At 39.1% G+C, this 18068-nt stretch overlaps 1 protein-coding gene across 4 annotated transcripts in view; it reads right to left on the reverse strand.

Annotated features, from left to right (window-relative positions):
• Window positions 1-2606: 2606 nt before the first annotated feature.
• Window positions 2607-18068, reverse strand: part of MYO5A (myosin VA) — a 264645-nt gene continuing 249183 nt past the window's right edge. For all 4 annotated transcript variants that reach the window (XM_049904982.1, XM_049904981.1, XM_049904980.1 and 1 more), the window contains 4 exons: window positions 13165-13447; window positions 11313-11487; window positions 9235-9315; window positions 2607-8911 (listed from right to left, as the gene is read on the reverse strand). In XM_049904982.1, the coding sequence (XP_049760939.1) occupies window positions 8759-8911; window positions 9235-9315; window positions 11313-11487; window positions 13165-13447 (692 nt within the window). In that variant the 3' untranslated portion in view covers window positions 2607-8758. The remainder of the gene's footprint in view (window positions 8912-9234; window positions 9316-11312; window positions 11488-13164; window positions 13448-18068) is intronic.

Genomic DNA, 18068 nt, shown 5'->3' on the forward strand with positions numbered 1-18068 from the left:
TGTTGTCAGGAGGGATCAGTCCCTGGAGAGGGACATCATGCTTGGCAGAGTACAGGGTCAGCGGAAAAGAGGAAGACCCTCAACAGGGTGGATTGACACAGTGGCTGCAACAATGAGCTCAAGCATAACAACGATTGTAAGGATGGCTCAGGACCGGGCAGTGTTTTGTTCTGTTGTGCATAGGGTCGCTATGAGTCAGAACCAACTCGATGGCACCTAACAACAACATTATGATGTTGCTCATTGATCCCGTTGTGAGAATTTTTGTTTTATGTTGAGATGTAATCCATACTGATGGATGTGGTCTTTGATCTTCATCAATAAGTGCTTCAAGTCCTCTTTCACCAAGCAAGGTTGTGTCATCTGTATATCACAGGCTGTTAATGAGTCTTCCTCTAATCCTGATGCCGAATTCTTCTTCATATAGTCCAGCTTCTTGGATTATTTGCTCAGCATACAGATTGAATAAATATGGTGAAGGGATACAACCCTGACACGCACCTTTCCTGACTTATAACACGCAGTATCCACTTGTTTTGTTAAGAACAACTGCCTCTCCATCTAAGTACAGGTTCCTCGTGAGCACAATTAAGTGCTCCGGAATTCCCATTCTTCACAGAGTATCCATAATTTGTTATGATCCACACAGTTGAATGCCTTTGTATAGTCAATAAAACACAGGTAAATCTCTTTCTGGTAGTCTCTGCTTTACAGCCATGATCCATCTAACATCAGCAATGTTATCGCTCATTTCATGTCCTCTTCCAAATCCAAGTTGCATTTCTGGCTGTTCACTGTCGATGAAGTACTGTAACTGCTTTTGAATGATCTTCAGTTACATTTTACTTGTGTGTGATATTAATGATATTGTTTGATAATTTCCACATTCTGTTAGATTACCTTTCTTTGGGATGGGAACAAATATGGATCTCTTCCAGTCGGCTGGCCAGGTAACTGTCTTCCAAATCTCTTGGCATAGATGAGTGAGTACTTCCAGTGCTGCATCCATTTGTTGAAACATCTCAGTTGGTATTCCATTAATTCTTGGATCCTTGTTTTTCACCAGTGACTTCAGTGCAGCGTGGACCTCTTCCTTCAGTACCATCAGTTCTTGATCACATGCTACCTCCTGAAAAGGCTGAACATCAATCAAGTCTTTTTTGTACAGTGACTCAGTGTATTCATTCTATCTACTTTTGATGTTTCCTGCATCATTTAATATTTTCCCCATAGAATCCTTCAATATTGCCACTTGAAGCATGAATTTTTCCTTCAGTTCTTTCAGCTTGAGAAATGGTGAGCGTGTCCTTCCCTTTTGGTTTTCTAGCTCCAGGTTCTTGTACACTTCATTATAATACTTTTGTCTTCTCGAGCCGCCCTTTGAAATCTTCTGTTCAGCTTTTACTTCGTCATTTCTTCCTTTCACTTGAAATACTCTACATTCAAGAGCAACTTTCAGAGTCTCTCCTGACATCCATTTTGGTCTTTTCTTTCTTGTCTTTTCAATGACTTCTTGCTTTCTTCTTGTATGATGTCCTTAATGTCATTCTACAACTTGTCTGGTCTTTGGTCATTATTGTCAAATGCCTCAAATCTGTTCTTGAGATGGTCTTTATATTCAGGTGGGATATACTCAAGGTCATACTCTGGCTCTTGTGAACTTGTTTTAATTTTCTTCAACTTCAGTTTGAGCTTGCATATCAGCAATTGATGGTCTGTTTCACAGGTGGCCCCAGCCTTGTTCTGACTAGTGATATTGAGCTTTTCCACTGTCTTTTCCACAGATTTAGTCAATCTGATTTCTGTGTATTCCATTTGGTGAGGTGAGAACTGCATAATCTACATGAAACCATGTATATTCCTTTCCTTATATTATAAATGAAGATGAAGCTAATTCAACCGCACAGCTGAATAGTCCTGCTTTGTTTCTCCAGCCAAAGAAGTGCATCTGCATACTTCTTCTTTGATCCTTATTCTGTACTAAAAAATCCCCTCTACTCTCCTACATATATTAAAAATGTAGCCTTTGATACAGAATCACATCTTCAATCTTTTGAAAGTCTAAGTTCACTGTGTTGTTGTTAGTCACCATTGAGTCAGCACCAACTCATGACAACCCCATGCACCATGGAACGAAATGCTGCCTGGTGCTGTGCTATCCCCGTGATTGGTTGTGGACGAGACTGTTGTGATACACAGGGTTTTCATTGGCTGAATTTCAGAAGTAGATCACCAGAAAGATACATATACCAAATCCCCCTTGGGTATATTTATTTCTCTGTCAGGGAATTCCAATATATCTAGGCATGATATACTCTTGAAGGGAAGACTCTGCCTTTTCTCTAATTGATTTATTTTTTGCTTGTTTATTTAGATGTTTAGCAATTATCTTCTTTATCATATATATTGCCATGTTGTCCAGTAAAAAAGGAGGGCTCGTCAAGTTTTAAATTCCCAAGATTCCTTAGAATCTCCATGAAGAGAGGCCATATTTACATTCACTAATCTTAAAAAAAAAACCCAAAACAACTAATTGTGTTGTTTTTTAATGTGCTATTTTTTAACTTATAGATAATTTAAAGGACACTGACAAGTGTATACATCTGTATCTTTATTTGAACAATTTTCTATAATAGCTAGGAGAACACTGCATTAACGACACATTTACTAAGTACAACATGAAACATCTACAAATTTGGGGCATAAATGTCATTCTGATATTGTTTTCATTTTCATGTTAGCTGGAGGTGATATCTAAGGAAAATGTGTTTCAAAAGGCTTTTGTTGACAGGAGGTGAATTATTAACTTTTTAAAATTTCATGTGAGATATGCTGGGATGCATTCGGTTAAAACTAGAGTTTGAGTGATAATGGCTTTCACTTCTCAGCACTTCTGCTTCTTTTTTTAATGGGTGAATAGCTCTCCTAACAACTTTTCACAGATTAACTACACCACATTTTTTTCTATGCAGATCAAAGCAAAATTCCTTCTCCAAATTCAACATGGCAAAATATTTTGAAAAAGTATAATATTCAGTTTCACCGTCGTTAAAAGGCATATCCATTCCACAGTGAAATATGTTAAATATGAAATATAATATGTTGAATGTCATGAGCTCATTTCTATGCAACATTGTTAGAGCAATTTAACAACAAAAAAAATCAATGTTAACTCAGGATCCCACAAAGATACATAACAAGGATCATAAATTACAACATACATATCCACATCTAAGGGAAAAGAAATCACCATTTGTGGGAAAAAAAATTAAATGGCTCACATGATTTGGAAAGCCTGAAATGCAGGCTGAAAATTTTATAACACATGGTAATATTTGAAAGTATTGACTTTCAGAAATGCATTAAAAATGTACTGATCTATGAAGCATTAAATTATATATACAAGTTTCAACTAAAAAAAAAAAATTATTTCCAGTAGTTTAAGCAATATTACAATACTAAGGAAATGTTAGTTATTTTCAAACATTTTATCAATCTAATAACATGCCTTAAATTAAGCTAATGAACATTTCGCTGAATCAAATTATAAAACAAAATTATAAAATGCATTTTGGCAGATATTTTACATAGTGCTTTTCAGTTCCTGATCTATGGAGAAAATGTATTGTAATTCCCGTTCGATTTGTTTAATTTAAAATAATACAAGGGATTAGACTTACAGCACTCTTTCCTGTTTTCATTCGACCTTTTTTATAGTGCAAGGTGCTTATAATTTCTTTTTAAAAGAATGCCCATGAAGGATTTTAGAGTCGCACTCTTAATTAAAAATAGGTTAGTGGAAAACAAGACACTTAAGTGTTACCAAGAATCTAATTTACCTATTTCTTCCATATGTTCATTTGCTTAGTTGTGACACAGAGTTCCCACTAACTCAGGAACACTAAGCTGACATTTCATTGGCTCTGAGATTGCTGCTGCCTCATAATGCTGGTCCCTGTTTGGAAATAACACAAAGCAAAGGAAGTAGAATGTAACAGGAGAGAGAGGGTCATGCAGGAAGGTAAGTAAGGAATTAGTGGTTGGAGACAACACGCAACCCACACCCTCACAAAGCCATAAGCAAGAGGGCAAGATATCTTCTCCAGGCAAAACATTCTTTACAAAGGGAAAGTTCCAGAGAACTTAAGGCAGCTCTAGAAGGGAAGGTAGCAGCGGTTAAGGTGGCCCTCACAGCACTGCCTGAGAACAAATCACAATGCACCTATCCATGAACACAGGCCACAGCACTGCACAGAGCCTAACACGCATGTACACAGCACATCTTCTAGCTCAAAGCAAACACCTGCAAGCATGCACACATTGCAATGTTCAATCCCCCGCTGACCTGGACCTGGCCTGCCCCGTGGATGGCCCTCAGAACATACCCAGTGGCCTGGGCTACTCAGTGATGAGGCCCTCAGTCAGGGAAGCTGGTCAAGGCTGAGTGCCCTGAGGCCTGGCCTGCAGTTGCAGGTTCTCTGCAGGCTCGACAGCTCACCTTTGGGCTCTAACAGGGCCTCTGGGGAGTATGTTTTGAGAGAAACCTTCCTTTTAACTTTAGGGAGGCTTTCCTGCTTCCTGTCTCTTTGGTTGAGGCTACCTGATAGCTAATTAATGACCCAAACACACAGCATTGCACCCTCCAAGGGTCAAAGCTCATTACAACAGGTCACTGTGACAAGAGAAAACCATGTGGCTCTGGATGCTTCATCCGTTAGAATAGATACGGTGGCACTCAGCACTGGCTCAGTCCCAAGTACCAGTTGAAGAGTGTCCCTTGCTGACCCTGTGGTGCCCCACAGGTATCAGGAAGAACAGAATGTCATCTCACAACAGCCACTTTTTAAAGTCCCTTGCCTCGCATCTGCCCATACTGGCCTTGTGGCCTCTGGGAAAGCGGGAACTGCTCGAAGGCTGTGCAACCACAGGCAAGTGCTTCATTAGCTCTATCACATTATCATCAGCAGACGATGTAATCCTACCCTATCTGCTGCCATAAGGATAAAATAAGGTAACAGAGAAAGAGCACTGAAGTAAAGCATGTCTGGACACAAGGTACTGCTTCTCTATGACAGGAGAATTGAAGGGTCACTCACTAATTTTCTGCTTTTTGTTTAATCCTAAACAGTCTAAGTTATCCAGAGGATCTTTGATTATGCCTCTTGAGGAACAGACTGGTGTGTGCATGTATGTGTATGTGTAAGAGTGAGAGCAAGAGAAGGGGAAAGACAGACTAAAGACTGCACGTTGTGTGCAGACTTCTCAGGATGGTGGCAGGTGCCCCTTTACCTAGGGTGATCAGGAAAGTTATTTCCCATAAAAATCACTACACTGAAATTCTTATAAAATGAAGTATTTTCTTTTCATAGCCTCCTCCACTGTGTTATTAAAAAATTTGATCTATAGTACATAAAAGTACTTACCAAGAAAGCATCAATTCCCAATTATCCATTGAAATGAAAAAATAACAAAGCAAATCTTCCAAGCTGACCCAAACCCTCATCTCCTATCGATCAGCTTTAGAATGTATTTTCGTACTTTTGCACTTGATGAAAGTGTCTGGTACATGGAGAATTTTCAAAACTTCCAGTGGAATCAAGAAGCTACACTTTTATGGATTTTATCCCATGTTCATCTTCCCCCTTTCTTCAGAGTTACTCTTAGGCATATTAATGCCTTAACTTAAAAGCTGCAAGAAGGGAAACTGCTTCTAAGTTTTCAGCTTTGCCTTCCCAGGGTGTGAGGTGAGTCTGCATGTGAGGTATGAGGGGCTATTGAAACAAAGAACTGTTGTGGGTTTCAGGATCTTCCTTTGACTTCCTATTGTGCATCACAGTGGAATTATAAAAAAGCAAAAATAATGATAAGGTTAAAGCATGTTTTGCAGAGAAGTGAGAAGAGCAAGAGCTTGTGCAAAGATTGGCTGGCAGGTACACCAAGAGGCAGGCCAATGGAGCCCTGAGAATGGATAGCACCTACCTGCCTTCACTGCACAAAGAGCAGGGGAGACAGCTGGTGATGGGCTCTGTGATTGAGGTGAGGGAAGAGGCAGGTAAATGGATAAATAAGAACTGGAGAAGGCTGGTGGAGCTATGTTTGTAGCTTGGTAAGAAAGCACAGATGAACAGAAGGAAGGGTGAGTAGTCCTCAAACTGGCCAAAGGATACTCATAGTGAGCAGAGTATCCTTGCACCCTCAAGAATGCAGTACAGAGTCATTTATTGGGCCTTGGGGTCCCATGGTTGCAAGCTATTTGTGTTACAACTAAAAATCTTCAGGCTACTAAGAAGTTAATAATTAATCTGGGATACTAGGTAGGCCTTGGAGGAAGTTGGAACTCTGGAATAGCAGAATATTTGCATTTTGAGTTGGCATGGGGCAGTGGGGAGAGCGCCAGCCCAGGCATGGAACAGGGCTCCAACATGCCACAGCAGAGAGACAGGAAGAGGGAGAGAAGGCCCAGACCAGAGACACTTCAGGGTATGAGCTGTCTGGGAGTAAGATAAAGGCTGTCACGCCATGGAAGGTACAGCATGATCTTGAAGACCTGACAAGATTCAGGGTGTATGTGGTCTGAGGTGGGCAATCTACATCATGGTCCCACCTTTTTTTTTTAGCAACTCCCCCACCCAATCCCCATCTATGTGTTGGAGTCTACCACAATCAGTACTACCAGATGGTTACAAGGGTTAATTGTTCACTGAAAACCACATTGACAACCAAGGAAAATTGAGAGAATCTGATTGAATCAGTAATGTTTTTGGTTGATTTTGCAAAGAAATAAATATATTCGAATGGAATATAGGAGTACATGATCCAATAAGAATCATCTAACTAACTTTCAAAGAATACAAATACAGTGGGACTCCTTAAAGGCATGCATACAGATCATATACATTTAAGAAAGGTTATGGCTAAAAAAAAAAAAATTTTTTTTTTTTTTTATGGCTACAAGAGACTTGTGATTTTACATTTTAGAATTTGCAGGCACCAAACACTGGTCTGTCCAGCAGAGGGCGGAATTATTCTGTAACTGCAGCTCATTTCTCTAGGATCCAAGCACTGAGAGAACATTTTAGAGAGTCAGTTGTTCAACTCTTATCTTATAGATGAGGAAACTGAGGCCCAGATAAGTTAAAAGACAGTGCTTATCTTTTAATAATCTGTATCACAGATTTGAAACTGTTTTATTTCCGTTAATATTGCACACATTTTAATATGTCATCTTTATCAATCATCTAGCAGTTAAATTACATAAATCTATGACTGTAATTCAGAAATAGAGTTTTTAATGAAAACTATGGATTTGCTTTTGCACAACCTGATGATTTATTTTATGAGAGTCTAGGAAAAATGGAGAATATGTTTAATTAGAATTTCAAAAAGAAAACTTATAGAATCTGATTCTGACTGAACCAAATCCTCTATAAAATTCAGTATCTTCTGTATTTCTTACATAAGTCTTCTTAAAGTATTTCTAGTGTGATGCTTTTTAAAGTATCTAGTGGTATCTGAGAACATTATGATTTTTTTTAGGCTATAAATGTTCTTGGCATCTGAGAACATTTATAGCCTAAAAAAAATCATAATTAAATATTTATTGTATAGCTTCTTCTGCATAATTTATAGGATAATCAAGGTTTTAAGACTTGAATCATGAATATTCTGACAATCCTTTCTAGAAGTGACTGAGATTAATTCTTAATAAATTAAGAAGAAGAAATAAAACCCATTAAGGTTGGAAATATGTACTGCAGAAATCAAATCTGGTAAGTGAAAATAAGTCACTTCATAGAACACTGTACTGTGATGCAATACCACCCATGAAAATTAATGAGCAAATCCACATAATACATCCTGAATATATAACATCACAATAACCACTTTGTCTAACCCTATCCTTAAATGTCAAACATTCTGTCATATGAGAACATAACTTGCCAGTGTCTGCTATTTATGCTTAGTCATCAATTTCCTTGGCAGGTGAATTTGTAGGTACTTGCACATAATCCAGTTAAAACTGTGATCTGATTGAATTGGAAACAGAGGTTGATAAAAGAGAAGCTTATTGTTGTAGTGCCTAGTATCACTTACATTTTAAAGAACACAGTATGTAGTACCAATTGAAAATGCGCAGTAAACTACAGTACAAACAAATGGACATCTATGCTATACTACAAACCAACAGCTCTTTTAATATCTCTATATACTAGTGACACAAAGGAGGAAGTTACTTGACCAGTTACTTTACATATTGCCAGTTTGTTTCTTCATTCCAGTTTGACAGTATCGACATGATTGATTCCTAAATTGATATGTACTCAGTGGCGATTTCTCTTTCAGTTCTTGTTAGGTCAAGGGAGGTTTCTTTGTTGGCTCCTTTATAACAACAGCTCACATATGGAATTTGTATTTTTTTATATCACTTAAATGCAGTACTAAGGATTTAAAATAAACGTTGGCAGCTGAAGACACGTTTTTCCTCCCTCCCTCTTCTCCTCTCCTTCTATTACTCACTTGCCTGTAAACTTGTGATGCCTGACTGGTCAGGGAGGAGGTTGCTCTAAAAGGCAACGCAGCACAAGGAACCTTTCTTCTCAGGTGATGAAAGTTTCTAGGGAGATTTCCCGTTAGTAACCTCATTTGGGAGATAATCAGTACTTTATCTTTAATAATGTGTTTTCAGTAGCTCACTGGAAATAATGGTTCTTATTTCAGGTTAAGAAATGTATTGTCAGTGTTCACCTTGACATCCAGTTCAGACTCGGGAAATGAACCCCAGGCCCAGGCTCGCTGGGATCTGGATGGTTTCTAGCGCAAGGGAGGATGGGTTAAATGGAAAGGTGACAGGAAAGGTGTGTTTAGCATCCATGAGCAGCTGTGGAGAGTCTTTCCTGTCTCGCAAACGCATCTAAGAACATTTAAAAAAAAAAAAGGAAGAAAGAAAAAGACGAACAGAAAATCAATTTTTTGAATCGATCTATCAAGACTTTTTTCTGCCAAAAATCCTACCAAAAAATCCCCAACTAATGAAGAATGTTTATCTTGTTTTCAAGTCACTCCATTTCCCAAGTAAACGGTTATAAAAAAGTTAATGTATTGTAAAAATAAGATAAAATAATATAATAAAAGATAAAAACACATTACCCTTCAATCAGTTGTAAAATTTCTATTCAGAAGTTGTACGTTGGTGGATCAAAGTAAAAAACAAAAAAAAAGCCTGAGAGATCTTACCTGTATAGTACGAATAAAGGATGCAGAGACTCTCTCTTCAAACTCATGAACTGGAGTATACAGAAACAACACTTTGACAATCTGCAAGCAAAAAGATGATTACAGTTTTCGGTGTATTATCAAATACCGATCACCTAGAATCTGTAATATAAAAGGGATCTGTGCACATGTTCTTCTGCTCTGCTCAGGGCAGGGTGGGATGAGAGGAGAGGGAGCTGGTCTGAAGGGCATGTTTTTTAATTTTTATAAGAACATATTAACGTAATATTTGTATAATTTTCAAAGAAGCATGATAGGCTTGGGAGAATATTCAAAGAGTACAAAAGAATACAATATGAAAAGTAAAAATGCCTCCACTTCCATCTTCCAGCCTCCAAAAGCAACAACTGTTAACAGTGTCCTGAGTATCTGCTTAGCTATTTCTGTACATATTCTAGCTTATACTATTTTTACACAAACAGGGTTCACTCTATTAGCAGCATTCTGCTCTCTTTATATATCTCCAGCTATATTTAAAAATAATGAAGCCAAATACTATTTCTTTTGAATGGTCTTTTAAATCATATTTTTACAAAAGATAAGTTATTATCAATGAATAATAGCAGAGGCCTTTAAAATTAACCAATTAATTAGAGGAAAGGGCTTAAAAAGGTGTCAAATTAATTTCTTTTGTAAAACGGTCGCATCTCTTTTCTAATTAAAAGAAATCATTGTCAAAATAAGGTAGAAAGATATTTCCATTTTCAAGGTATTGTCTAGGGCTGTGCTGTGCAATACAGTAGCCACTAGTCATATGTGGCTATTTAAATTAAAAAAAAAAATTCAACTTGACAGTGCTAATCTAGAGGTAAAGAATAAATTAAACACCAGAAAGATGTGAATTAGAAAGTGGGAATGTTTATTCCATCTGTGAGGAATTAAATGAATCAAGGGATCACCCCTTAGGGCCAAGTATTAGGACTTTAAAAAAGCTGGACTGCCTTGTTAAAAAAAAATTCACAATTACAGATCTATCTCACTCTGTGAAATAAGTGCTTAAACTACATTAAGATATAAAGTATATTCTTTAAAAGTTGGATGACAGCAAATTTCTATAAAGTCAGGTTTTCCCCAATGTATTCTAACTTTCCAGACTTGGCTGAAATGGGGGAAAAAAATTTTAGGACCATTACTCAGTAACGTAGCTCCGCTTCATTCTTAGCAAGAATTATGTAACTAGGAGTTCAGCATTAAGAAGCTGCAAATCTTAATTCCCATTATCTACTGATGGAGATCTGATTATAATATTGGACACAACTGAAGATCTCTATGTTATGAGATATGGAACAAATATTAAGGAAGTCCAAGAGTCAGCATAGAAAATAACTGGGCAAAAGAAAAATGGGCATGTTCATGCCTATGACTTGCTTCCTGCTGTTACCATTGTCTTCAAATGCCCTTCCCTTCCTCTCACTTCCTCAAACTCTAGACTTGCTTCAAGGTCAAGTAAGTTCTCACACCTCAGTGCTCCCTTCAGACCCTCTTACAATCGAGTTAGCCATGTACAGCTCTGCCTTCCCTACTAGACTGCAAGCTCCTTAAAGGGAGGGACTATTCCTTATTTATCGAAATATCTCACTTAGCAACAAGTTTGTTGCCTTGAAATAAGAACTCAATTAATCATTTGCTGAATTGAAAGGAACAAGTATTATCTGTCTTAGAAAAGTCTAAAGAGTCTTTCAATCAAATAATATAGAAAATTATTTTAAGAAATATACACTCTAGGGAATGTAAACCTCGTGAGAGCAGGTATTTTGTTTTCTTCATGGATGTAGCCAAATGCCTAGAACATTATAGAACACTATAGGTACTCAATAAGTATTTGCTGAATATTGAATATGGATCACTGTGATTAGCAGTGAAATGTATTATTTTCTGGCAAAATCTCCTTTCTTCAAGATCTGTAGAGACATAAATCTTCTCTGACACAGATGAAGTCAGTTTAGAGACAAGGGAAATAACTAGAACACCTCTTTACTTCTCTAATAATCATCTTTGATAAATGTTCAATTATTTCATAATGGGCAAAGCCGCTTTACCTGGAGAGTAGTTAAAGCACTGCACATGGAACAAATGGCTTCTGCATCTTCATCTGTTTTCTTTTTCACTTGCAAAAGCTGAGCAGCTTGAATAAGAGGTTCTAGAGTTTCTTTAGCCCCACTGTTCATCAGATTCTTATCACGTAGCCATTCTTCTAGTTGACTGACATTGTACCTATGCCAAACAGAGAGAGAGAGGGAGAGAGACTACAAATTTGCTGAATGTTGTCATAAATATCTTAATTTTCTGGTGTGGCCTTATCAGGATTTTATGTTAATATGACAGGCAGTATTTCTGTTCAGTTTTCTTAAATCTCATCAGCTGTGCTTCAAATTTTATCATTATAAATAGTTATGAGGCTTATAATCATAATTACATAAAATTAAATGAGTACAGAATATACTTTAACTGAAGGTAGAAATATAGTTACTATAGCAAAAGTTATGAAATAAGATTTGCTAATGAATAACACAGAACACATAATAAGGCTGAATCCTGCTGAACAGCTGACCAGAAAATACTTCATAGGTTCTCTTACAATTTCTGAGTTTCTTTTGGGAGATGAGAATCGACAATCCTTTAATTACTTTCTCTTAAGGCAAACTCTAAGTTAACTGAAACACTAGATCCCCCCACATGTTCCTTGTGCTCACGCCCTATTTGGGGAAGAGCCTAGGCAGTGGACACAGTGGCCTGAGGACTGCTCAGGCATGGAAGAGGAGAAGGACAGGTGAGGGCCACTGGAAGAGACAAAGACCCCAAATACGGAGAGAGACAAAGAAACTACACAGACACTGAGGTCTCAAGAACTAGCCAACTAAGTGACAGTGGTCTTAGTGGAAAACGAAGATTTCCACTAAGAGGTATTATGCCATTACAACAGATAACTTCACATTTATGAGCAAAGCTTATACAGAAATAAATTCTACTTCCTGAGTGGACGGCATTCTGTTCTTAAAGTTAATTACAATTGAATTTGAGTGAATTTGGGTCAAAACGGAAAACTTGAAAAGAATGCAAAGATCTCCTGAGGTTGAGTAGTTTAAAGACTTTTGTGGGAGAATTTTTTTTCTTTCCTCCTTTTGTGAGTATTCTGGCTGTTTCAAAATAAACATTTGCAAAAATAAAATAATAAATTCTATTATGATAATGAGGTTACGCTGGGGATGGGTCGGGCATAAAATTGAGTGTAGCTTTTCTTAAAAGCTGGAAACCCTGGTGGCATAGTGGTTAAGAGTTTGGCTCTAACAAAAAGGTTGGCAGTTCGAATCCACCAGGCACTCCTTGGAAACCCTATGGGGCAGTTCTACTCTGTCCTATAGGGTCACTATAAGTCGGAATCGACTCAATGGCAGTGAGTTTCTTAAAATATAGAGGGGCATGTTTCAAGTGTTAGTAAAAGATCTGTTAAATTTGTTCTTGCTGCCATAGGTACAAAAAGTTATTTTGTCAAAATATATTTCTAAGAGTAATCAAACATCAGAAGTCACTATAATTTGATATTTTGTTATTGTATAACTAAAACACACACAGGAGGGAGCAGCTCTCTCATCTTGACATATTTTTTCATTGTCTCTGTACTCCTTCCGTGAGCTGGCTTCTCAGTGGAGCAAGGTCTCCTAACAAGTAATGAGAACAGCCCACTGGCAAGGCAAGGGGCAAAAGCCAGTGAGATTTAGAGAAGCTTGGCCAGGGCAAGAGAAAGTGGCGCCAAGCAGTTCTTCCCTTGCTGCTTGGCTGCTTGCCCTCAAACTTCAAGTGCACTGATCTCAAACAAGTAACCACCTCTCACAACCCTGACAGGCCAGCCAGGACTCTACAGAAGCCATCAAAGTGTGGGCATTTGTTTACCTGATCTGCATGCCTTTACTCCATGAGCACACGTCCTTCCGCAGAAGGAGGTTGTTCAGGGTGACAGCCCCCACGATGTAGAACATCTGCTTGACCACCTGCTTGATCAGTTCTGGGTCCATGCCATGCTGACACATGACTGAGTGGAAGGAGCTGAGCTGCTGGATGATGGAGTCCAGTGTGTAGGCGCCCTCGTCGGCAATACTGGAGGTCCGCTTTCTTAGCCCTGTGGGCTTCACGCCGGACATGCCCTGAATCGTTTCATGCTCCAGCATGCCTGAGACTGCGGGAGTTAAAAGAGAAAACTTGGAAGAAAATCGGTTTTTGTGTGCTTGCACATTGCATGGGCACACATACACACACATACAAATACACATTCAATTTAGGAAAATGATATGAATACCAAGATCGAGGGAAAAGGAACATCACAGAAAAAGGGCCTCTGGATTTTAAACTTTAGTGAAGGAATAATTATTAAATATAAAAATTACCATGAAATTAAAAATATTAATGGTATAATTTCTAAAATAAGAGCAGTAGCCTTTTAATAGCACAAATGTGGTATCTTGGTGTGGTTTTTGAGCAACAGGTGCATAAAAGCTAGGAATAAGCCTTCTCTAGTGATATTTGAGCCCCAGAGACAAGCACATCGAATAGCAAGAAGGGCAAGACCCTGGGAAACAGTCTTGGAGAAGACTTGGGAGAGTGCGCCAGTGTGGGACTGGAAAGCTGGCTCTTGTCCTAGGCTTCCCACCTGACAGTGAGGCTAGCCTCAGCCTCCCAGGACTCAGTCTTCTCATCTGCGTCACCGCTGCTCCCTCTATCGTGCTCATGCAGAATTTGGTCTATGTCCCCTAGGATGTTTGTAGGATGCCCACTCCCTGGAGAGCAGGGGCCATGCCCCACTCACTGTTATATCTCCTAGTACTGAATGCAGCTTCCACAGAACTTTGTACTGACTCAGAACAGTTGTCCTTGTTACTGTTGTTATTCTTGTTAAATGACTGGGAGATAGGCATAGGAACTCAGAGTAGGGCATCTTAGAGATAAAATTCTTGTTTAGATGATAAAAATATTTTTTTTGCCTTTAAGTAGAAGAAATATTGGCTGAAGCTGACCTTTTCTTTTAAGGGGAATTTTTATTTTATTGTGCTTTAGGTGAAGTTTACAGTGCAAACTAGTTTCTCATTCAAAAATTTATACATATATTGTTTTATGACACTGGTTGGGGGTTGCAATCCCCGCAATGTGTCAGTACTCTCCCTGTTTCCCTTTCCACCTCGGGTTCCCCATGTCTATTCGTCCAGTTTTCCTGTCCCTTCTTACCTTCTCATCTTTGCTTTTGGACAGGAGTTGCCCATTTGGTCTTGTATACTTGACTGAACTAAGAAGCACATTCCTCACATGTGTAATTGTTTGTTTTATGTTGTTGTTTTTGTCGTTAGGTGCTGTTGAGTCGGTTCCGACTCATAGCGACCCTATGCACAACAGAATGAAACATTGCCCCGTCCTGTGCCATCCTTACAATCGTTGTTATGGTTGAGCTCATTGTTGCAGCCACTGTGTCAATCCACCTCATTGAGGGTCTTCCTCTTTTCCGCTGACCCTGTACTCTGCCAAGCATGGTGTCCTTCTCCAGGGACTGATCCTTCCTGACGACATGTCCAAAGTATGTAAGACCCAGTCTTGCCATCCTTGCCTCTAAGGAGCATTCTGGCTGCACTTCTTCCAAGACAGATTTGTTCATTCTTTTGGCAGTCCATGGTATTTTCAATATTCTTCACCAACACCACAATTCAAAGGTGTCAACTCTTCTTCGGTCTTCCTTATTCATTGTCCAGCTTTCACATGCATATGATGCGATTGAAAATACCATGGCTTGGGTCAGGCGCACCTTAGTCTTCAGGGTGACATCTTTGCTCTTCGACACTTTGAAGAGGTCCTTTGCAGCAGATTTGCCCAATGCAATGCATCTTTTGATTTCTTGACTGCTGCTTCCATGGCTGTTGATTGTGGATCCAAGTAAGATGAAATCCTCCACAACTTCAATCTTTTCTCCGTTTATCATGATGTTGCTCATTGGTCCAGTTGTGAGGATTTTTGTTTTCTTTATGTTGAGGTGCAATCCATACTGAAGGCTGTGGTCTTTGGTCTTCATTAGTAAGTGCTTCAAGTCCTCCTCACTTTCAGCAAGCAAGGTTGTGTCATCTGCATAACGCAGGTTGTCAATGAGTCTTCCTCCAATCCTGATGCCCCGTTCTTCTTCATATAGTCCAGCTTCTCGTATTATTTGTTCAGCATACAGATTAAATAGGTATGGTGAAAGAATACAACCCTGACGCACACCTATCCTGACTTTAAACCAATCAGTATCCCCTTGTTCTGTCCGAACAACTGCCTCTTGATCTATGTACAGGTTCCTCATGAGCATAATTAAGTGTTCTGGAATTCCCATTCTTCGCAGTGTTATCCATAGTTTGTTATGATCCACACAGTCGAATGCCTTTGCATAGTCAATAAAACACAGGTAAACATCCTTCTGATATTCTCTGCTTTCAGCCAGGATCCATCCGACACCAGCAATGATATCCCTGGTTCCACGTCCTCTTCTGAAAACTGCCTGAATTTCTGGCAGTTCCCTGTCAATATGCTGCTGCACCCGTTTTTGAATGATCTTCAGCAACATTTTGCTTGAGTGTGATATTAATGATATTGTTCTATGATTTCCACATTTGGTTGGATCACCTTTCTTGGGAATAAGCATAAATATGGATCTCTTCCAGTCAGTTGGCCAGGAAGCTGTCTTCCATATTTCTTGGCATAGACGAGTGAGCACCTCCAGGGCTGCATCTGTTTGTTGAAACATCTCAATTGATATTCCATCAATTCCTGGAGCCTTGTTTTTCACCAAGGCCTTCAGAGCAGCTTGGATTTCTTCCTTCAGTACCATTGGTTCCTGATCATATGCTGCCTCTTGAAATGCCCCCACATGCCTGTCAGTTTGTCGTACTGTGGGCGCTTGTGTGTTGCTGTGATGCTGGAAGCTATGCCACTGGTATTCAGATACCAGCAGGGTCACCCATGGAGGACAGGTTTCAGCTGAGCTTCCAGACTAAGACAGACTAGGAAGAAGGACTCGGCAGTCTACTTCTGAAAAGCATTAGCCAGTGAAAACCTTATGAATAGCAGCAGAACATTGTTTGTTTTATAGGCTTGTCTAATCTTTGGCTGAAACATAGACTTTGGGAGTGGCTTCAGTTTTGAGTTAGCAGGGTGTCTGGGGGCCATAACCTCGGGGGTTCCTCCAGTCTCTATCAGACCACTAAGTCTGATCTTTTTTTGTGAATTTGAATTTTGTTCTACATTTTTCTCCCGCTCTGTCCAGGATCCTCTACTGTGATTTCTGTCAGTGGTCAACAGTAGTAGCCGGATGCTATCTAGTTCTTCTGGGCTTAGGCTGGTGGAGCCTGTGGTTCATGTGGTCCATTAGTCCTTTGGACTAGTATTTTCCTTGTGTCTTTGGTTTTCTTCATTATCATTTGCTCTGGACAGGGTGGGAACAATAGGTGTTTATCTTAGATGGCTCCTCACAAGCTTTTAAGACCCCAGACACTACTCACCAGAGTAAGACATAGAACATTTTCTTTATGAACTACGTTATGTCAGTTGACTAGATGTCCCCTGAGGCCATGGTCCCTTGTCCTCAGCCCCAGTAATCTGGTCCCTCAAGGTGTTTGGATGTGTCTAGGAGGCTTCTATGATTTTGCTTTGGTCAAGTTGTGCTGGCTTACCCTATATTGTGTATTGTCTTTTCCTTCGCCAAAGTTAATACTTGTCTACTACCTATGTCTACTATCTATCTCTCCCCCCCATCCCTCCCCTCACTTGTAACCATCAGAGATTGTTTCATTCTCTGTGTAAACCTTTTCTTGGGTTTTTATAATAGTGGTCTCGTACAATATTTGTCCTTTAGTGATTGACGTGTTTCACTCAGCATAATGGCCTCCAAATTCATCCACGTTGTAAGATGTTTCACAGATTCATCACTGTTCTTTATCATTGTGTGTATGCACCATAATTTGTTTATCCATTTGTCTGTTGAAGGGCACTTAGGTTGTTTCCATCTTTTTGCTATTGTGACTAATGCTGCAAAGAACATGGCTGTTCATACGCCTACTCGTGTGATGGCCCTTATTTCTCTAGGATATATTCCTAGCAGTGGGTTTACTGGATCCTATGTATTTCTACTTCTAGCTTTTTAAGGAGGCACCATATCATTTTCCATAGTGGTTGTACCATTTTACAATCCCACCAGCAGTGCACAGGAGTTCTAATCTCCCCACAATCTCTCCACCATATTATTTTATGTTTTTTTTTTTTGATTCTTGCCTGAAGCTGACCTTCTTTACATCTGTTACCTCTTGCTTTTTGCCCACCTAGGTTGTTTTAAATTCATGACCTTTTAGGAGACAACTGAAGAAGCACTTCTGTCTCCCATAGCTTTTCCAGCCTTTCATGTTTCTAGTTGGTTAATTGTGGGCCTATGGTAGAAAATGAAATACCATGAGCCCAAAGAAGGGAGATGAAAATGTGGGAAAACACATAGGTAAGGAAAAGTTAGCTGTAAAAGAAAGAGTAGTTGGGATTAACTTGAAGAGCCTGCTGATAATTTGCCTGAAGATAACAGTTTGGTAAGTTAAAATATTTGTTTTTTAATTTAATGCATTCAAAATGAACAGCCTGCAATTTGTACATGCCTAAGGCACTGGGTTTTAATTCCTATTTCATACATGCTACTTCCTTTTACATTCCAAAGGAACACAGATAGCACGATACATAAATTAACACCCAGAGTGAGTATACACATATAAACAGCAGTGCATGAAATCATACGCTTAGTTGAA

This window comes from Elephas maximus, chromosome 12 (genome assembly GCF_024166365.1).
Source record: "Elephas maximus indicus isolate mEleMax1 chromosome 12, mEleMax1 primary haplotype, whole genome shotgun sequence".
Classification (NCBI taxonomy): Eukaryota; Metazoa; Chordata; class Mammalia; order Proboscidea; family Elephantidae; genus Elephas; species Elephas maximus.